This window comes from Misgurnus anguillicaudatus, chromosome 2 (genome assembly GCF_027580225.2).
Source record: "Misgurnus anguillicaudatus chromosome 2, ASM2758022v2, whole genome shotgun sequence".
Lineage (NCBI taxonomy): Eukaryota > Metazoa > Chordata > Actinopteri > Cypriniformes > Cobitidae > Misgurnus > Misgurnus anguillicaudatus.
This window is the reverse complement of record NC_073338.2, coordinates 8,776,667-8,799,400: the sequence shown is the minus strand read 5'-3', so window position 1 is coordinate 8,799,400 and position 22,734 is coordinate 8,776,667. Positions and strand designations below refer to the sequence as shown.

Genomic DNA, 22,734 nt, shown 5'->3' with positions numbered 1-22,734 from the left:
TGACGGAGGAGCCGCCAGGAGGAGGGCTGGGGGGCCCAGGAGCCGCAAATACGCTGTGTGTGGCTAGAGCACCGGAAAACAACTGCTATCCCGTCTAGAACTTCGCCTGCCCTAGGAGAAAGCGAAGAGGACGTGTGGATCCCGTTAGCTGGAATTCACGGATAGCGAGGCGCTGCCGCGCTGGCTGCAGTATCAGGAGGGACCCCCCGCTCCCGTGTCGGGCTCCATTGGCGATGTGGTGACATATACCTTTTTCCCCGCTTCCCCAGTGCCACACTTACTGTACACCGTCTTGAATATCTGTAGGGAGAACACACTGATTATCTAACAAGTTAAAGCTAAACCTGCCCAGCACATCTTGAAGGCCCTGTAGAGAGAACATACCTACTGCACCCCGAGCTAAAGCTATACTTACCCAGCACATCTTCAATGCACTATAGAGAAACCATACTTACCGTACAATGAGCGAGAGCTAAACTTACCCAGCACGTCCTGAAGGCCCCAGGCCCGTAGTATTCCCCCTGAGGGCGAGAGGCTATTTTAGATTCCCTTCCCCATTCCCTTGATTCTTTTAATTAAATTAAATAAAGTTGTTCATTATTTTACTTATCTTTCGTTTGTCTGGTCATTGGGGTGCTTTGGGGACCTCCTCGAGGCGGAACTTTGGTAAGAGCGTGACTCACGTAGTCCGTGGTCCGCTCGGGCCGTGACATAAGTTTGTTCTGACTCTCATCAGTGTTTAAACGGCAGTAAAAAAAACATCTTATAAACTAATAAACTATTTATACTGTGCCTTTGTGCATCTTTTTTGGGTCACTATTGACATTTGGGCAGCACACAAAAAGACCAGAACGATACCATAATTAATTTCATTTACATCACCATGTTCAACAATTCTCAAACTGGACGGACATGAACTTCTTCAAACCCTGGACTTACTTAAAGGTTTAAAGGCGAAGTGAGGCTTGAATAATAACTCATCATTAAACACCTGCACACAAAGTTTTGCTCTTCAGTTGCTTGCTTTCTTCTCTTTGTGTTTAAAATACTGCATGTATTTAATATGCATGTGTAATTTAATGTGCAACAGCTTTTGTTGTCATTGTCAATTTAAAATGACCATACAGCTCTAATGATGTCTCTTTTTTGCATAAAGAGTATGTGGATGATTTGATTGCACTTTATGTATTTCTCTATGAGAAATGAACTCTCAGATGGATTGAGACTGCATGATAATGATTACAAAATCTGTATATATAACCTTATTTATTAATATTTAATCATATAACTGTCATTCAATAGTTAAATAGTTTTGGTTTGTTTTTTCTCCAAAATATCATCCTGCAGTAAGAAAGTGGAACTCACCTCAACAAATGTGCTGAAAGATGAAAGTGAATCTGATGGAGACATTGAATTTATTGAAATTTTTTTACCTTGAGTGAGAAACGGCACAATTTAAAGATTTAGGATGGTTTTGGAAGAAGAAAAATCTAAAATTGAAACAAATACTTGGTTTAAATAAGCACAGGAATTGTTAATATGATGACACCACTGGGTGGCAGCAGAAAGCTCAGTTCCATGAGTTACATAACACTAAAAAACTGCACATGCACCGACATTCAGTGATTTGGTATTCTGCCCTACAAAGGCTAAGTGCAGTAACTATGCAAAAACTGAAACTGAGAAAAATGCCCTTAAAGGTTTTTACACCAGCCAGTCAAACATGTTACTGCAATTATGGCATACACATTTCTCTGAAATGGGACTGAAAGGGAACCAGAAGACTTTGTCACAAGATCTCAAAAAGCCCATTTCAACCCTTAACTCAATTTTGACCAAATGCGTAGTTACTGTGCTTTGCCTATGTAGGGCAGTATTTATAGCTTAAGCTGATACAGTTCTTGTATTATATATACACAAAGTCATGTGTTTCACTGAGTGTGTCGACCCTTAGTGTACAAAAGATGAATTACATGAACACAAAGAGTTGTAAAGTGATGTGATTAAATGTGATAAGGCCCAAGTGTGTGAACACATTTCAACATGTCCTCATGCTGGTTAGTCCTGAACCTACTGATAAAATTATGATGTGAAATGCAAAAAACATTATAAAAAAGTTGTGGACCAAATTTATTTCTGTTTTGATAATGAAATAAAGAAAATCTACAATGGATGTCAAGTTACATTTTAATGTCATGCAGGTGGATTCTGCACATTGCTGGTGGTTGAGGAGATTCCCCCTTTCATATTTAAAGTGCTTTGAGTGCCGCAGAAAAGTGCTATATAATTATTATTAAACCCAAAATCTCTATTCAGTACCAAGGCTGTTGGTCAATGTATTTTTGTAAATTACATTTCTTACATTTATGCAGTCACTTTTATTGACTTAATGTGAATTTAAAGAGGACATATTACGAGATTTTTAAAGATGTAACTAAATCTTTGGTGTCCCCAGAGTGCGTAATTAATGTTATAGCTCAAAATACTGTTAAAATGGCCACTTTGTAGGCCTGGGCAAAAGTGTGCCGTTTTTGGGTGTGTCATTTAAAATGCAAATGAGCGGATGAAGTGCAAACACTGATCACAATGATGGTGGTTTGTTGCAATTGAAATTCAGTTGTGCTGTGAATTATTTTCTCTCTTTCTCTTTGTACTAAATGGCTGTGCCGTTGTTGGATAGTGCAGATAAAGGGGGCGGTATTATCCTATTCTGACATCACAATAGGAGCCAAATTACAATGAACTATTTTTTCACATGCTTGCAGAGAATGGTTTACCAAAACTAAGTTACTGGGTTGATCATTTTCACATTTTCTAGGCTGATAGAAGCACTGGGGACACAGTTATAGCACTTTAACAAGGCAAAAGTCAGATTTTCATAATAAGTCACCTTTAAGGTAGGCTATATATTTCTGTGTTCTTTGGGGATCGAACCCACAACCTTTGCACTGCAAACACATCCACTGAGCTACAGGAACACTACTTAAGTGTGTTCAATATTATTTTTAAGATGACTTTAAACTTTGTGTTCAGAAGACCCGATTGAATGGCCGTCAAATGTGAACAGCTCTAATACAAGATATGCACATTAGTATGGTCCTGATTAAACATGAAGATGATGAACAGGACATGTGGCTTTGCATAATTAAACACATAAATTATCACTTAGGGTGCCACCTATTTTGACAATAATAATGTCAAGTTATTTGCGGAGGACAGCAAATCTATACGGCTATACAAACAGCACATTGACTACTATAAAATATATCCAAATTTCATTTCTATATAATAAAATATTTGCTAAAATGTGAGGGGGATTCTTTTTCTCACTTTTGTGACATACTGTACATCAGAGACAGATGTCATGTTAAACACACCTATACACATAATAATGATTTTGGACATTATATTATGTAGCTTTACAATCAGACTGCTCATGTATGTGAATTTCTTAGAAGTTACACATTTGCAGCTGCTGGTTTTATTTGCTTTGTGTCAAGTTAAATCCTCTATAGAGTCGCCTATAAAAACACTGCTATACAACAATATATTTCTATAAACTTTCCTGGAAGTGGTTTAAAGTGTGACTACAATGGTGCTGAGGAACCTGCAATAAACATCTATGAAATTTAAAGAGTAAATGGTTTATCTTTTATAATGGTTTTGTGTGTTTTCCTGGGTCACAAATTACAAAAACAGTTGTTTGTACTTTTATTGAATCATTTTTACAAACAGACAGAAATACAGATGCACTTGTTAAGATTAATATTTATTAGCAAGAATCTGACATATCAAAAAGTGCCTAAATCATTTAATACCTTAATATAATTACATGGTACGTTTAAGAAGAAGCGTATTTTATAAAGCAGCTTTTCTACAAGCACAAGTACACATTCCAGGAAAACACTGCACAATAACTGTACATACACAGACAAAACATAGCACAACACAGTATAAGTTCTGCTGTTAACCACAGGCAATAGAAAAGATAAAAACTGAAGCAAATGTACTTTAAGTCACGGTTAACAGGAAGTCACCATCGACTTCTGTAACTATGTGTGATTCTGTTTTACTTCAAAATAAATATTATGGGGCCCTTTGGAAACCAAATTTTTTCACATTTAAAGGTGCAGTGTGTACATTTTAGTGGCATCTAGTGGTGATGTTGCAAATTGCAACCAACGGGTCAGTCTACGGCTCACACCTCACTTTTGAGACGCATAGAGAAGCTATGGTAGCCGCCACTGGACAAACATATCATCGCTGGAGACAACTTAGTAAAAAAGTTTGTCTGTTAAGGGCTTCTGTAGAAACGTGGCAGTACAAAATGGCAACCTCCATGTAAGGGGATTCTCTATGTATGTAGATAAAAACGACTCATTCTAAGGTAATAAAAACATATCAGTTAATTATGTAAGGTCTTTATACACCACTGATAATATAGTTTTAATATCATATTGCATTTCTGTCAAGTGATCATTCAAAAAGTTACACATTGCACCTTTAATGAATGATTTGAAATTTTTTACATTAGTAAAAAGCAAAAAAGCTTCAGCACAATATTAACTTGTTTAACTCTGCAGCCCCTCTACAGGGTCCAAAATGACTTAATATAAAATATTCCTTTAATTAGAATCTGAGATTTCTGCCGATATGCATCACTTTGACATATTTTTTTACTGTAAGAAAGTAATTTACATTTGACTTACACCACTTTCCCAAAAAACTTTGCATATTATTTTATATTCATATATTTCATATATTTTTTTAAATGACAAACATGGGCAAGTCTTATATCAAATGAAAGCTCTCATGCTAAGGTTACATCATTATTTTTGTTCTATTATCATCATATAACCATCATCGAATGAGTAATGAGGTAAGAAATGGTCTTTTGTAAACTTAGAAGTGAAACTTGAGCATGAACTGCCTCAGATAGCGTAGATAGCCACAGATGATACACCATCTTTTACCTTAGGTTCTCCTCTACAAAATTAGCCCATTTACAGTATTTTCTTTGGTTGTGTGGGTGCTTAATCCCTTGCTAGTTATTGTATGTGCAAAACACAACAAACTACTTTTATGCTATTTAAACAAAAATAAGTATTTTCCCACCCTTTTCCCACCAATCGGGTGGGAATTCGGGTACCGGGCTTCGGGTACTAGGCTTCGGTTTCAAAACTGAAAGCCTCAACTTCCAGAGTTGACCCAATACCATTGTGTCTTTTTAAATCATGTTTTGACTCCCTCTCTCCTGTTGTTTTGACAATCATCAATGGCTCACTGTGTACTGGTGCTGTGCCAGCAGCACTTAAAATTGCTAAAACTAACAACAGGAACTTTGATAATCCTAATAATTTTCGTCCCATTTCTAATCTGCCATTCCTAGCCAAAATTTTAGAACAAACAGTGGCTTCCCAACTGCTTTCTCATCTTTCCACTAACAATCTTTTCGAGCCACTTCAGTCTGGATTCCGTAAACTCCACAGTACGGAAACAGCGTTAGTTAAGGTTACTAATGACTTGTTGATGGCTTCTGATTCTGGCTGTTTATCTATTCTGATTCTTCTTGATCTTAGTGCCGCTTTTGACACTATACTGTAGATCATTCTATTTTAATCACCCGGTTAGAGACATAATTTGGTGTTTGTGATTCTGCATTAAAGTGGTTTAAGTCCTACCTCTCTAATCGAAAGCACTTTGTTGTGATGGGTGACTGCAAGTCTGATGTCGGTATGGTGCAATCGGGTGTTCCTCAAGGATCAGTCTTGGGCCCATTGCTTTTTAATATTTACATTTTTCCACTTGGCAAGCTTTTAAAGTCACTTGGTCTTAACTATCACTTTTATGCCGATGATACTCAGATTTATATACATTCAAAACCTGATACCACTATGACTGTGTCTTTTCTTTCTCAATGTCTTATTGATATTAAGAAATAGATGTCTGACAATTTTCTGTGTCTGAATAGTGACAAGACAGAAGTGATGCTTGTTGGTTCACCTCATCAGTTGCGCAAAGCAGATTCCATAACATTATGTGTGGATGGCTCTGCTTTGCAATTCCAAACTAAATAAAAAAATTTGGGGGTGATTTTTGATGCCAATTTAACATTTGATGCTCATGTTCGTAATACTGTTAAAACATCTTAGAAACATTGCCAAACTGCGTCCTATGCTGACTTTCCCTGTGGCCGAAAAGTTAATCAACACTTTTGTCTTTTCACGTATTGACTACTGTAATGCCTTGCTGGCTGGAGTTCCTAAAGCTACCCTAAACAAACTACAGTTGGTACAAAATTCTGCTGCTAGAATTCTGACTGGGACCAGTGCAAGGGAGCACATTACACCTACCCTGGAAAAATTGCACTGGCTCCCTGTAAGTTTTCGTATTGATTTTAAAATCCTTTTGCTTACCTATAAGGCCCTAAACAATTTGGCCCCCCAATATCTGCGTGAGCTTTTAATCCCTTACACTCCTACACATGCTCTACGCTCTTCTGAAGCTGGTCTTTTAACTGTCAAAACAACACGCCTAAAAACTATGGGTGATCGGGCTTTTACTTGTGTGGCTCCTAAATTGTGGAATTCTTTGCCCTCAGAGATTAGGAATGCAGAATCCCTGGGTATTTTTAAATCCCACCTTAAAACATACTTTTTTAGAGTAGCTTTTATGTAATTACTTTGTTTGTTGTTATTTGGCTTTTACCTTTGTATGTTTAGTTTTAATACCTGTCATGTTATGTGCTCTTTTTAATTTCTTCTCTTTTTATGTGAAGCGCTTTGAGATGCTGCTTTTAAAGGCGCTATTTAAAATAAAGTTATTATTATTACCATTTGCTGGTAACAACCAGGGGCGGGTTTCCCAAAAGCATCATAAGGCTAAGTAGATCATAAAAACGATCGTACGAATCATCTTAGAATTACGGACCATTTCCCAAAAGCTTCGTAACTTAAGTAGCACTTGAAAATCATCGTAGATCTACAAGTGCTCTAGAGCAGTGGTTTTCAAACCCTGGGTCGCGACCCTCTGATGGGTTGCGGAAATTAAAAACTGGGTCGCCAGAAAGATTTCAGAAAAATGTTACTAAAATAATTATTCAATTTTATTATAAAAACAATAATAATAACAACACACTTGAATAAAAGCACAGTAAGAAATATATTTTAAATACACGAAACAAAAAAATACTCCACCACTGTGTCACATGACCCATGTGCTTGCGCAGCTTACTGTATTGAATTGCGCGCGGGGTCACAGCCATTTTCCCCCTTGAAATGATGCAAGGGGAAATAAAAACTCCTAAATAAAAATAAAAATGTGTTTGGTCTGATTTTAACAAATATATATTTTAGATGTATTTGATTGGTTTGTCGATAGTGAGCGCGCCACCGCTTGGTTGAGGTTTGACGTGAGACACGTTGTGGTTCTGCTGTTATCGTTGAACTAATTTCGCTGCTAAAACAACAAAAACAGTCAACATTTTGTCTAAAATGTAAGTGACTAAATATTAATTACTTGTTTAGTGAACTGTCAAATGAAATCTGTAAATTTTCAACCGTGATGTGATGCTGCTTAACCGTATCATGTTATTAAAAACTCAACATTTTTACCGCAGTATGTTTAACCCACTTTGTTAACACAGTGTAAACTCACTTTGTGTTTGCTGTGCTTATTTGCTTACTTTAACGTTATTACATTATGCACTTTCGGTCGCTATTGATACTAAAGGATGCAGAATCTTTATCGTGTTTTGGTGATTGTTATTGGCGTTTTAATCTTACTTGTCCCTGATAAGTGTTAATGTAGAGCCCTGCAATGTGTTTTTAGACTGCTTTAGTAAAGGCTAGGTCCAATCTTTACGACTACTCCGTTGTATTGCGTGTGTCAGTTCCTTTTCGTTTTTTGTCCATTATCATAATTAATGATATTATGCATTGCAGTGAGGTTGATCTCATTTGTGCCCCTCTGAAAAAATGAAATGCCCAGCCGTGAATTTGTGTCTGGCGTCGGGTCTGCTCAGGTAAGTTATATGTACATACAGATGCGCGCGTGCACGTTTCACCCCACTGAGCAAAGCGTCTTAAAAAGACGTCATTTCGACGTCCCATGAGGAGCCAGAATGAAAGTTTTTATGACGTCTTTTTATGACCTGTTCTGAACATCCAAGATTGATGTCAAGGGGACCTCCACGCAAAGTAAAACTATTTAAAATGTGGCCTTTTTAAACATTATATGTGTATATATAATCTTAATATATGAATAAATGTTAAAAAAATTTGCTTATAGATAATTCCCAAATATACCAGTTCCACCTTAACTGTCTGCGTCTGCAATCTTGCTCTCTCTCTCTCTCTCTCTCTCTCTCTCTCTTGCGCTCTCTCTCTTTCTTTCTTACTCTCTCTCTCTCTCGTTCAATAATTGAAGTGAAGTGACGTGAACTCCCTCCCACGCTTGCTCTCGCTGGATAATTGTTAAATGTACATTTTCTAAAACAATGTCATCACCATTACAAAAAGTTGTTTTAACAAAGCATTGTTTTGAAGTAGGACCATACTGACTAAACAAACCAAATTCACTCTATTTTGTCATTTCTACGGCTTGTTTTTGAGAATTTACAAGATTCTGATGTTTTATTGAACATGCTTTGTCACCATCATGGCGATCAGCGCTTCCCCCAGCCGGGCAGTTCGACTCCCCGTTTTTATATTGTAGTGTGTGTGTGCTTGATGATGGTGTTTTTTTAAAACACATTATTATTGCACCAAGTGTTTGTTACCAATGCAACTTACTTGTGGCTTCACATTAATTACATTGATGGTCAGAAGTGATGATATAATATAACATAACTGAACTAACAACACGGATAAGGCATCATAAATTTAGTTTAGAAGTAAACCTCTGTCTCAGTTTTGTTTGGAGCTGCAATGAACATACTTCGGTGCAAACTGCTGCCTACTGTAACTGAAAATGAAATCTCGTGGCTGTAATCAAAAATGTAAAGTCTAGATTTTTTTGACACAGATGCAGACATCAAGAATCAGCTCATGAATCACAATGATGGTTAGTTTCTAAATGTTGCAATGCATTGCACCAGCGTATTATAAAACTCATGAGTCCAGAGAGTGTCACCACTGTTGTGATTCATGGGCTGATTCTTGATGTCTGCATATGTGACGATGTATTCTGGACTTTTAATTGTATATAAGCGCTTCCCAGTGGTGGTTTGAACCTAAATAATAAGTTGGATGTGACACCTCAAATCAACTGAGAAATTGAGACAATACTACATAATTTACAAAATGAATTTACAGACTTTACATATGTGACATTACTCTTGGTAAACTTTGAATGAAGTTGTAAGATCCACATGTGAGTTTTGTTTATAACATATTTTCTTTGCAGCAAATAACATCCTTTAGTTAACACTCTTACAAAGACCAAACACTACTATGAAAAGTCAAAGAGTCAAACTACCCAACTAAAGGAATCACTGATCGTCATTATGGTGACAAAACATTTTCAATAAAACGTCAGCATATACATCTCTGTTAATTAAAGAGAAAGAGAGAGAGAGAGAGAGAGAGAGAGCATTTAAGGTGGAACTTTATCTATGAGCAGTGCTATGTTTTTGAACACTCATTCATATATAAAGATTACATTATTTTATCAGCTTAAGACAATTTTTCTACAAAAATACACGTGATGTTTATGTTTTTTGACTCAGAACTCATAGACCACATTTGTATAAAATGTTTTTGTATTGATTTCCCGAACCCCTTTTGGACATCTTCCTGACGTCCAAGAGGGGTCATAATCAGACGTCCAGATACTGTACCAGATCTGCACGTTGTATAGACATAGAGATAAGGGCCTGGACCAACCGACCTAATATAGACATATTCTGCACGTCAGGGAGACGTCTCATGTTTGGTGGGACCGGTCTCACTCCACTCTGACAGCTTTCGGCCCGCCCTGCTTCATGCTACTGCGAGAGTGTGTGTGTGTGGGGGGGGGTAGAGTGTGGGTCGCATAATCTTTATTTTTTTAAATTAGGGTCGCTCCTAAAAAAGTTTGAAAACCACTGCTCTAGAGTAATCGTTCATTCATAAGTGCATCGCAAGACAACAGAGTTACAAGGTCACCTGCAGGACAACCAGCAAATTGCCCTCCTGCAATGACGATAATGTATGGTTTTAATTTATTTATTGGGTTTCTTCTTTGTTTATATTATATTAAAGAAATGTAAACAAATATTTAAAATTCAAATGAGAAATCAAATTTAAATGATTAAACATAAATAAATAAAGAAGGAAAACGTATTTGGTACTATTTTGGTAAAGTTGGTACTAGCAAATTGATCAATTGTTCCTACCAATTGCTGCTATAATTTCATCTACAGTAAAAATAGTTTTGAAGGGAAATGGCATCTGATTAAAGAAACAAAAAAAAATTTACGGTACAATGCAATGATTCATAATAATACATAAACATAGATAATAAACAACAAATAATAATAATAATCTAAACTATAATTTAAAATGCAGAAGGCATTTGCAGTGGAAGGAGTCCTAACTAAATACCGAAAGTATTATTTCATTATGCACAAATTTTTAAAACATTTAAAAAGTCATTGAACAATAATGAAAAATATTATACAAATATAAGTGCACATCGGCTGAAGATCATAAGCCTAAACAAGCTTCTGCTTCAAATTCTAGTCATTCTATTGGGGACATTTCAGCACTTGACAAATGGATAGCGACTCGTAAGTAGCACTTAAAACCCAGCTGCGAGCGATCTTTATACGTGCATCTTTTGGGAAACGCATGTAAAAGAACATCGAATGTTCGTTAAGTGACTCGTAGAAAGCGCTCTTAAGTGCTAAGTTCAATCGTTATCGGGAAACCCAGCCCTGAACTGTCTCCAATCTTCTAGAGCACAGAGAGCCTGAGATATACACTTTCAAATCAGTGTTTAGAACACAATTTTCCTGTAAAATGATATATAGATATTGCATGTATTCCACTTTATGTGGGTATGAGGACACTTCAAATGTTTTAGGCGAAAATTTAATGCAAAAAGGGTACTATTCCTCTCTTCAGTTGGAATAGAAAAACTTTTTCATAGATTAGGATAGAGTCAAATACATTACCTTGAATCAAGGCCACTCAGAGCCAGAGTTATACACTTTCAAAGTCTTTTGTAAAACTAAATCAAAAAGCGGCTATTTATTTTTGTGTTTATAAGAGGACTGGACTGACAACACATACAACCATGTTTAGCACTTTCAAACAGTTAGTTTTTTTTTATTAGGAGGAGTGTCCTGTAAAATGATATCACAATTTTACATTTACTCCACTGTATTCTTGTTATGAGAGGCTTTTAGATTTGGGCATGCCACATTCAGGTGGAAATTCAAAAAAATGGCACAGAGTGTAAAAGCTAGTTCATATGCTTTAAAAGCTTCATGATAACTTGTTGTTGTGTTCCTGTAGCTCAATCAGTAGCTTAATGAATTAGCAACACAAAGAGCAGGGGTTTGATTTACAGGAAACACACATGCTGATCAAAAATGTGTAACTTAAATACACTAGGCATATGCTGCTTTGTATAAAGTTTTCTGCCAAACATATAAATGTAAATAAATGTATAAATGTGATGATCGTACAAGTGCTCAGAATTGCAGCCTCGTTTTAGCAGCTGTTGTCATCTGTAAAGAACTTGTTTATTTTCTTGAATTCATTGAATATGCCATGCTTTTCAAACCTAATGTCCATCTGTGACATGACAATAACATGTTTACAGAAATAAATGATACCAACAGAAAATCTGCATACTGGATGTTTGTTTAGCAAAAACTGTGATAGACCGCATTTAAAAAGTAATAATGATGAATAGAGCTGTCCTTAAGAGAAGTAATGAAAGTCCTTAAGGTGTCAAAACATGAATTTAAATTAATGTGTTATGTGACTTTTTATACTTGTAATAACATAATAAGCCAACCACTGTACCAAACAAACCCAATGATATACAAATATGAAATAACCAGTGATGGTCTGAAGATATCTCAGTAGAGATTCCTTGTTCTAGATTTAAAAGAACAGAGCAAAAATAATCAGTTTTTCAGACTGGTGTAAACAAGTGTTACTGTTCATGTTTGTATTCTGAAGAAAAATATCTGAGTCAGCATCGACAGATCATAATCAGAAATTTATTTGCTCTACTTCTTTGTATTTACAGTACATGTTGTGGTTGATATTTACCTTGACTAACAATGCAGTTTTGTTCAATGGTCTTTGTGTCATTCTTCCAGTTGACAGGGTTGCTATGATTACAAATGATGAAGTCATTAATGCATCTCAGACTCAGATGATAGATTTCTGATGATGTCACTTCCTCTGAACAGCTGATACTGTTATTGATTACTGAGTTGATTGTAATACTGTCTGTTTTACATGTGAAGTTACAGAGTCCTGTACTGGAGTTTGAGTTTACTGTCAGGACAGGAGCTTCAACTGCATCTATAACAAACAAGTACACATATTTAATCTTCTGAATGTTTAGCTGGATATAATCAGTGCTGATACAATAAGTGTCGATGCATAAACACTGCTAAACTGGGACCAGATTTGTAAAAAAAAGGATCCGGGTTATTGTGAGTCACTCACTAAAGTGATCCGGGTTGTGTGAGTCACTTGAATCACTTGAGTCAGTATTGCTAAATCGCCAAGGAAACTCAGTACAGACCCAGTTTTACCCGGCTTATCCACGCGAATCAATTTTCTCAGAGCCAGAAACTTTGCCGACTCGCAGACCAGGGGACTCGCTCTACATATCCACCAACGGGGTTTTTCGGGTGTATCTGCCGGAGCCGGTTAGTGGATCTATAGAGCGACTGAAGTCTCCTCAAAAGCAAATACACAACAAAAGCCTTTCACTTCTGAGATAACATGCTTATGTTTTAGGTTTGGTGTGTATGGTCGACCATTTAAAAAATAGGCCTAATAATAATAGCATAATAATATAGAAAAAAACGGTGTCCTGCTTATGCAGCCCCCAGAGGCGGAGAGACAGTTCGCGCGGATCAGCCGGTTACGAGTTGAAAGATTCTCGAGTCAGAGCAGATTCGCAGATCTCTCGAGTTTGCAATGTTTCCGGCTCTGAGTGAGAATCTCGGGTCAATTCGCGGCTTGCGCGGATCCGCGGGTCTCTCGAGTTTGCAATGTTTCCGGCTCTGAGGGAGAATCTCGGGTCAATTCGCGGCTCGCGCGGATCCGCAGGTCTCTCGAGTTTGCAATGTTTCCGGCTCTGAGTGAGACTCTCTTGTCAGTTCTCGCGTAGATCAAGCAGTTACGAGTGGATCTGTAGTGCGAGCGAAGTCTCATCAATGATGTTGAAAGAGGTTTGTGTGTGTGGTGGCGCTGTTTATGGTTTTACATTGAATTGTAGTAGGACTCAACTGATCCGGGTAAATGACACTAGAGACTTGCGACTCATGAGTTAATTTAAAGATCCGGGTTAAAGATCCGAGTGAGTCGCGACTCAAACAGGTCTACTTTCTGTTGTGGACATTTTCTGTCATTTGGTCCCGCCCATGTGTCGTCACATCCGGTTTCGAGCGTTGTTGTGCGACGACACGCTTTCTTGGCCCGCCACTACTTACCCAGCAAGGATTAATTTCTTTCTACCTGAAAATTTGGGGATATGAACTGACACTTTCCACTTCACGCAAGGACGCCGAATCCTACTCTGGCCCCCGCCGGCGAGACATCCGCCATTTTTTGCCTCGGTTCCTATCCGGCCCAATCGAGCCGAATCATTAAACAGGGACTGATAAAAGCTTTGAAACGATCACTATTGAACTATAACTTTCGCGCAGGTTTAATGCTATGACTAAATGTCTCCTTTCAGACTACTAACCATTTCCCATTGAGCCTCTCGTCCACATCTAGCAAGCAAGGCCACCGGGCCCAAATTTCGCGTCCTGCAGCTTCCACCCTACTCCGCCGAGTACCGGGTTTTTTCCTAATGCCTCTCACCACCGGTGGCAGGCGCTCGGCAGGTCCGGGCCGCGTCCTAGAGCGCCGGTTTCAATCAGTTCCTTCGCCCGCATAACAGTGGCTCCCACTTCCATTTCACCAAATATTTCTGTTATATCCGCCAGCTTTGCAATCCGTTTTCCTCATCTGTATTTTTGTTCATACTAGGATGTTAACTTCAGGTGCTTTCTAGCGTGAGGCTGCCTCCGCTAGCGGCTCAAGCCCTGACGCTATTATCTCTCATATTCCTCTGTTTTTAGTTCAACCTGTTCTAATATCACCAAATATAACGGGAGATTGCCTCCGCAGACCACCGATCCTTATTCATTCAGTATGCAATCGTTTTGAAACGCACGTATTATTAACACAGGGACTCAAAACAGTCATCGTCTTGAATCGATGTAATATAGGCTACGCCTTTATCGATATTTCCCCCGCAACTCTGACTTATCGATCTCGATGTAGACCATGTTAATTTTGCTTTCCACATTACTCCTAAAAAGTATTGTACTTACCTCCTTCGTTTTGTATTGATTTGGCTACTGTACAGAAATAATTTGCTCTGCTTCTCCCCCTGGTTGCAAACCTAATAAGCAACCCCTCACGCTTTCATCACAACGGCAGACTTTTGCGCTATCACCACCGGCCCGAATCATACTTTTAAATCATAAATCTGTCAGTCAGTTCTGTAGTTATTCGAGTCGTGCGATCTCACGTTTGCCATTATGTAAGTTATCTAGAAGCAGCGTCTCCAGCTACTGGTGATACGCTACTAGGCGGACCTAACTCGCTTATTACACACTATTTTAAAATATATTGCGTTTTCTCGTCACAGACACCCAATACGAACTTACGTTAATGTTTTTCCCGCTATTAAGACGATCATTTACTGCCGTAACCGTGCCTCCATCGTGCCCGGCTTTAAAGTGTCGGCTCGTATGTCCTTCTACAGGACGGTGTTTGTTCCCTAAGAAGTGCACTAACTAGCTTGCCGCCAACGTTAAAAGCCATTCCTTGTTCGCGTCATAGCCTGATGGATATACAGCCTTACCAGGGTTTTTCAGCACCCGCAGCAGCGCGCTCTGCTTGTTTCCTTCACGTTAGGGGGTTATTTATTTATTTCAAAATCTAACGCAATATTCGTCACCTGCCAGTCGATTCGTTCTTTTGTAGTCGATGGTGGAGCTATGACGCTGATTTTACCATTTAAATGATGTCTGACATTAATCATTGCTTAATCTGTCCCATGATCCCTGCATACTAGAAATATTTTATTCCAATCTGCCACTGCAGATCACGAGCTGTCTAAATCATATGCCACACCAGGTGATCTCTTAATCTTCTTTTTTTTTTAACCAGCCCGTAAAATAAAAAACCTGCTATGTATAGACCATGGGAAAGTTGACATTAGTCTAATACCCTGATTCGCAGCATTTCTTTAACGCCCGTTGGCGTAATACAGGCTATCGCATTCAATTCCGCATCGCGGTTTATTTAACTTGTGGGGAAAATCAGTCGCAAAAAAGTTGGGGTTTTGATTTTATTTATGTAACTATGCAATTCCTTTATTCGCTGAAAAAATCTCAATCTAACCACCCGATGCTATTCCAGCAAATCTCCCTCACAGTTCAAAAAGTTTTAAAGATCCTGGCATTTTGGCATCGCTGAGTGCAAATCATGGGACCCATCCACCTCCTTCGGGTTTCTGGGTTTTAAGCTATATTTCGGTCATATAGCGTTGTCGTATTTAATATCCTTAGCCAGTTTTGTTTTAAATGTAAACTCCTCTCATCTAAATTTTGTTCTGTTCTACATCCTGCTCTGGTAGCATTCTAAATAAAATTGAAAATCCTCAAATTATCAACGAAACACTGCGCCCCCTCGTTATGCTTTTTACGATGGTCTTCCAAATCAAATTTAACTGCCACGCATGTGCCAGGGAGCAAAATCGTATTCATTTTTTTCATCACCGGTAGTTAGCCTGCCGGCATCAGAACTGGATGCAAGTCCATCCCTAGTAAGTCATCATACAAAACCATTTTTACAAAGTCACCAGGTAAAATCTTGATACCTCGATTTATATTCAGAGACATTTAATCTATCCTCCAAATGTATTATTGAACGGTAAATCATTTAACCATGAACTATTTTTTTATCTCTACACTGTAAAAAACAAATTGTTGGCTCAATAAAAAAAATTTTAGTAACTAAGAAAATTTGGTTTAACTTATATATTTTTGCCCATCCAACATTTCATTAATTGGATTTTTACAGTGTAAGGAAACCACACCTGGAACTAATTAATTTGCTCGTTTCCGACACCTGAGCATTCCCCGTGTTACCAATCACATTCTCATGTTACATTGGTGGTGATGAAGACGGCAGTAGGTACATGCCAATTCAATCATGTTTTTACCCAATTGCTCAGCGCTTGCATATCAGCTCTTATTTCACCTAAATTTCTATCAGCGTTTGCTGCTTGTCTAAACCTCTTTTTTTCACAGTCATTAAATAACAATAGTTTTCTTTTTAAACTCTGCTATTTGCATTACTGCACATTTTCCCCAATCAGAAACTATGCAAAGTTTATTTTTCTTCTGTTTATCCGTCTTGCCCCTTCAAAGTGCTGGTTGAGCCCCATTCGACCGCAGGTGGGACCTACCCGTCTGGTGCTGTGAGCATCCCAGCTAAAGCTCCCGCAGACGCTGCGAGTGTCCTCCCTGTCAAACACTTAAATTCGATGCCCAGTTTTGCTCCTAAAAATTCACGCCTTTTTATTTATGCACTCCTGTTTCGACTGCTTATGGGGCCTACCTCTCCGATGCCATGGGCATTTCAGGTCCGTTTCCGTTGTTGGGCATCTCATTTATTCAACTGGTAAGTCATTCAGGCTAATTAAGTGGCATTAATTTTTATAATCTAATCTTTGGCAAACCTTCATCAGCTATAAACAACTCTAAAACTCACCCCTCATTAAAATTATATTTAGAAATAAGCCCATTCGCCCAAACTCCATGCAGCCCATTAAAATTGACTTAGGGGCGGTTTCCCGGACAGGGATTAGACTAGTCCTAGACTTAAACACTTTTAAGAGCTCTCCAAACTGAAAACAACTTGCACTTACATATCTTAAAATACATCAGTGCCCTTTGTTTTACCTCAAAATGCACACAGGTAATGTTTTTAGTAAGGCATGTTTGTTAAAACTAGTTATATTTCCTAATTAGACTAAGGCCTAGTCCTGGATTAAGCTAATCCTGGTCTGGGAAACCGCCCCTTAATGTCTAGGTGCCTTTCCGCCTTTCGGCTCGGCCACCACTCCCTCTACCACTCCATCCATACTGCCCGCAACCTGGACGCAGTGTTCATTTTGTGTTTTTGCTTTTTTCACTGTTCAGGATTTGCAGTCATCTAAAATTTCAGTCCAGTCATCTACCCTACAATTTCTGATTAAAAAGTTCTAAAACCTTGATACAATCTCGTTTTTCTTCAAACAAAGTAAGACTTTCAAATTTAAGAAGGGACACTGTCTATTTTCAATTTACCGAACCCCATCCAATAATATAATTCGCTACTAAATTACCTGCAGTACAGACGATCCTGGTCAAAAGTTGTTTCGATCCTCTTTTCATCGACAACCGAAATCAATTGGCTACAAGATTTTGGTAAAATTTGTTTTAATCCAGTCTGATATCCAAGCATTTAAATTTTCATTCAGCTAATTCATTCAGCATCAGTGCCGCAACCACTGCCGCTCCAAACGGCCTCTCTAATCAACGAACTTAGGCCCTCAGTTGCCGGATGTCAGAATCATTCAAATTCTACATTAGATTCAACCACTTGCATATCAGAAAAACTCATGTACCCCTAGTTTGTTTTGTTTGCTTCACCTGCACATTCATTAAAATGAATAAATAACTATATGTATATTTATCTGCGTGCGTTTATACTTGTGAGAATACACTGTATGTACAGAATTCGTATATATTTTTTCCCAGCATTTTTTTTCACACACAGTTGCACTCTACCACACACGTCGCTGTATGGGCTCCCCGTTTGTAGGCAGTGCGGACTTTTCTTTCACCAATTTAAGTTTCGCACCTTCGAATCGCTGGTCGAGCCCCATCCCTCATTTTCTTGCCTTTATATTTTCATGTCGAATTTGCAACAGGACCTACCCGTCCAATGCCGTGAGCATCTCCGCCAAAGCTCCCTTTGGATGCTACGAGAGTCCTCCTGGTAGGACACCAAATTTGTTTGCTCTTTTAACCCCTATTCTAGATCCTTCCTGTTTGACTGCACGCGGGACCTACCCGTCCATTGCTGCGAGCATCTCCGTTAAAGCTCCCTTCGGACACTGCGAGGGTCCTCCCGGTCGGACACAAATTTTTGCTTATATCAAGCATTTCCTTTTTACTACAGGCGGGACCTACCCATCCGATGCAGCGAGCATCTTCGCTCAAGCTCCCTTCGGATGCTGCAAGGGTCCTCCTGGTTGGACGCTTAATTTTGTTTATTTAAAAAAATTATCGTCAAGCATTCCTGTTTGACTGCTGGGAGGACCTACACGTCTGATGCTGTGAGCACCTCAGCCAAAGCCCCCGTCAGATGCTGCGAGGGTCTTCTAGGTCAAACGCCTAATTTGAATGTTGCTTGTTTCACTTATTAAATTTCTCACCATTCTCAACAGCATTTCCCCACTGCATGTGGAGACGTCTCGTTCGATTCTGCTAGCATCTCAACCAAAGCTCTCGTTGGACACTGCGGCGGCCTCCCAGTGAATTTGCCTTAACTCGTTTAAATCCGCACCTTGTTTTAGTTCGCAAATGCGCTCCCCGTTTGACTGCCGGCGGGGCTTTCCAGTCCAATGCTGTGAGCATCTCAGACAATGCCCCCTTCTGATACCTTGAGAGCCCTCCCAGTCAAACCACTAGTTTTCCAACCGCTTTCTATAAGTCTTTACGCTTACACTTTTCGGGGATGTTTTTTCTGGCTGCTGTCCGTCATTTATGTGGCATTTTTGGGGAGTATTCTGGGTTGGGGCTAAAATTCCGGAGCCCTCTCCTCGGACAGCACGCCAAATATGTTTTATCTCATTCCCTATTGATTACATGTTAATGCAATCTGATGAAATGAAGTCTATTTAACTAAGTTCGGGAGGAGCATGGTCATGTGATCCAACCAATCAGTGCAAAGAGAGGCCTATAAATGGCAGCCCCTCACCTCTGTCCCGTGACAGATTTTTTGCAGCATCCCTCCTCCACCCCATCATCTCACTCTCATCTAGATTAATTTATCACAGTTAAAGAGAGGGGAGTACTCTGGGTTCAGGCTAAAATTCAGAGCTCGGAGCCCTCTCCTCGGACAGCACGCCAAATATCCTTATCTTATTTCCTATCGATTACATGTTAATGCGAACTTGTGAAAGTGACCAAAAAAAGGCAGTGCAACACGCCCTGCGTTTCCAACCGTTTAAAGCGCGTTTGGTGTGATTAGACCCTTAAAGGGACCATTTTTGCACCAAATGGTAATCCATATATCTGCACATTTTTCAAGTTGAAACAAGTAAACTGTTATTAAGTATAACTGTTATTGTTTTATTTGCAGTGAAATTAAACTCATGAATACAGTTTATCACACTCACCTATAACAGATACTCTGTGTTCAGCAACATCTCTATTTAATTTTCCAGTTATTTTAGCTGTGTAAACTCCACTGTCTGTCTTCTTCATGTTCTTCAGTGTTAGTGAGAAGGTTTTGTTATTGAAATCCACTCTGTCCTTGTAGGCATCGTAATCATCTTTTACTCTTTTAAATTCATTATAATATTTCACTATAGTGTCTGATTTTTCATTCTGCCAGAATATCTCATCAAACTCTTTAGGTAGTTTATCTCTCTGTATATTAAGTTGAACAGAAGCTCCTGTCTTCACAAACACAGTGTCTTCAGTACTGGACCCTGAGAAGATAGAAAGCAAGCCTTTGTTTAAATTATTTTCATCTTTTCCTATTTCTTTGTCTTGTTCCATTCATAATTATTATATCAGTTTTAACATCTTACACACAATTATTTTAATGCATGTCAGACTGATCTCATGAGAATTTGTACATATTTGGCTAATTCTTATTATTTGTTTGAAGTGAAATGTACAAAAACATACAATTATCATAAAAATAAACAATGATGAAAACCCAACCCTTAAACTTAAATGTCACGCAGGGGCAATAGCAAATCTTATACAACTGTACGAATGTGGTTGTACAAATGAATACGAATTAGCCACTAATTTGTGTTAATTTGTACAACCACATTCGTACATTTTTGAATTGCCATGAGATAGCGGTGTGAATGTAAACACTAATCAGAACCATAATAGTTCAAATAGTAAGAATTGAATTAAAAACAATGTCAGATAAAATCTAAATCTGCATGACTGTTACTGAAAGTCAAAGCAGTTACAAAAAGTAACCATATTGCCATATATTATCCAACAATAGTCGTAGAGAGGCAGGATCTATTTGCAGATAAGAGTTTAATAACTCAGAAATACAAAACATATAACCCATGGCATGAACAATAATTTATTACCAGACTTTGAACGGCTGAATCAAAATAATAACTCCTGTTTACTCTGCGATTGAAGCCTATTGGTTAACCCTCTGGGGTCTAAGGGGTTTTTAGGGCCCGGGGGAAGTTTTGACATGCATTGACATTTGTGGTTTTTTCAGTTGCTTAAAAACATATAAATGGCAAAATTCTCATAACACTGCGTTCAGCACGAACTGGGCTACAATATCATATTATCAACATGTATGTACATGTGTGTATTTTTGAGAGAAAAATGTTTATGCGTGGTTTTTGAAAAAGCTAAATTTTTAAGTCACTGATACAAGTCCACAAAACTCATTCTAAACATGTTTTCCCAAGACTTTCCAAAACAGGATCTAGTATTCTAGAGTTTTTTCTTCAAAATTATGTGAAAATCATTCGGCCTACTCATTCACAAAAAGCAACATATTGATTTACAATTTCTAAGACACATTTTCCTGGGAAAGGCTGTATGCGTGGAGGTGGGATAGCTCCTGAATAATCAGTGATTGACAGCTGAGGAACAAAAGAGTTGCATAATGAGCCACATAATGAGCCTTGTGGGGATGTTCAACAGGAATGTAACTTTCTCTGTAGTAAAACCAATGACAAGGTTTAGGCTACTTGGGAATTTATAACAAATATATATATATATATATATATATATATATATATATATATATATATATATATATATATATATATATATATATATATATATATATTTATATATATACAAATAGTATTGAAATTAAAACAATTTCAGATAAAATCTAAAAGTTAAATCTGAAAGTCAAAGCAGTTACAAAAAGTAACCATATTGCCACATATTATCCACCCCTAATATATATATAGAAATTTATATATATATATATATATATATATATATATATATATATATATATATATATATATATATATATATATATATATATATATTAGGGGTGGAACGGTACACAGAAGCCCCGGTTCGGTTCGTACCTCGGTTCAGACGTCACGGTTCGGTATGATTTTCGGTACAAGGGAGGGGAAAGCAGGACAAAAATGCAGAAGATATATACAAATAGTATTGAAATTAAAAACAATTTCAGATAAAATCTAAAAGTTAAATCTGAAAGTCAAAGCAGTTACAAAAAGTAACCACATATTATCCACCCCTAATATATATATAGAAATTGGAACGGTACACAGAAGCCCCGGTTCGGTTCGTACCTCGGTTCAGACGTCACGGTTCGGTATGATTTTCGGTACAAGGGAGGGGAAAGCAGGACAAAAATGCAGAAGATATATACAAATAGTATTGAAATTAAAAACAATTTCAGATAAAATCTAAAAGTTAAATCTGAAAGTCAAAGCAGTTACAAAAAGTAACCACATATTATCCACCCCTAATATATATATAGAAATTTATATATATATATATATATATATATATATATATATATATATATATATATATATATATATATATATATATATATATATATATATATATATATATTAGGGGTGGAACGGTACACAGAAGTCCTGGTTCGGTTCGTACCTCGGTTAAGACGTCACGGTTCTGTATGATTTTCGGTACAAGGGAGGGGAAAGCAGGACAAAAATGCAGAAGACAATTTTTTTATTGTAAATGTCTCAGCTGTACCACGTAGTGTTATACAGTCTCTCCCCTGAGTTATAGCTGCAACAGCCTTAAGTGTGTAAGGTAAGGTTAAGGTATATATTTAACAGTAAACAACAATAACTACCTCACATCATCTCCAGACTCCATCAGTAACTTGTAAACAAAATTTGACAATCAGCAATAAAAACAGAAAATACAGCATCTCTTATTTCTGAAAGTGTAAATTTCTTAGAATAATAACAACAATAAAAAATATGCTATTAAGTGTGACAGGCATACCTGTGCCAAGTGCCAACTGGCAAACTTGTTAACTTCAGAATATAGAAATTATGACCACATTATAGTTTATTATAGTGCAATTATACCATGGCTTGCTATGGTAAACATAAACTGTCCCATAGTCCATATTTCTGATGGGGGAAGCAAAAATTTAAATAAAACTGTGGTCCTTCATTATAAAATATAAAAGAAAAGAA

The 22,734-nt window shown here is 37.7% G+C and overlaps 1 protein-coding gene across 1 annotated transcript; it reads right to left on the bottom strand.

Annotated features, from left to right (window-relative positions):
- Positions 1-12,227: 12,227 nt before the first annotated feature.
- On the bottom strand, positions 12,228-21,218 carry LOC129443309 (uncharacterized). The gene is made up of 2 exons (XM_055203815.2): positions 19,687-21,218; positions 12,228-12,524 (listed from the first exon to the last, which is right to left on the bottom strand). The coding sequence occupies exons 1-2, from the start codon at positions 20,069-20,071 to the stop codon at positions 12,238-12,240; spliced, it is 672 nt and encodes a 223-aa protein (XP_055059790.2). The 5' UTR covers positions 20,072-21,218; the 3' UTR covers positions 12,228-12,237.
- Between the last annotated feature and the right edge of the window lie 1,516 nt (positions 21,219-22,734).

What these genes read in the sequence shown, in the direction of transcription:
- LOC129443309 (XM_055203815.2), bottom strand. Translation starts at nt 20,071, where the DNA reads ATGGAACAAGACAAAGAAATAGGAAAAGATGAAAATAATTTAAACAAA. An exon ending in ACACAGAGTATCTGTTATAG is followed by an intron (nt 12,525 to 19,686) that starts GTGAGTGTGATA and finishes TGTTTGTTATAG; the next exon opens with ATGCAGTTGAAGCTCCTGTC.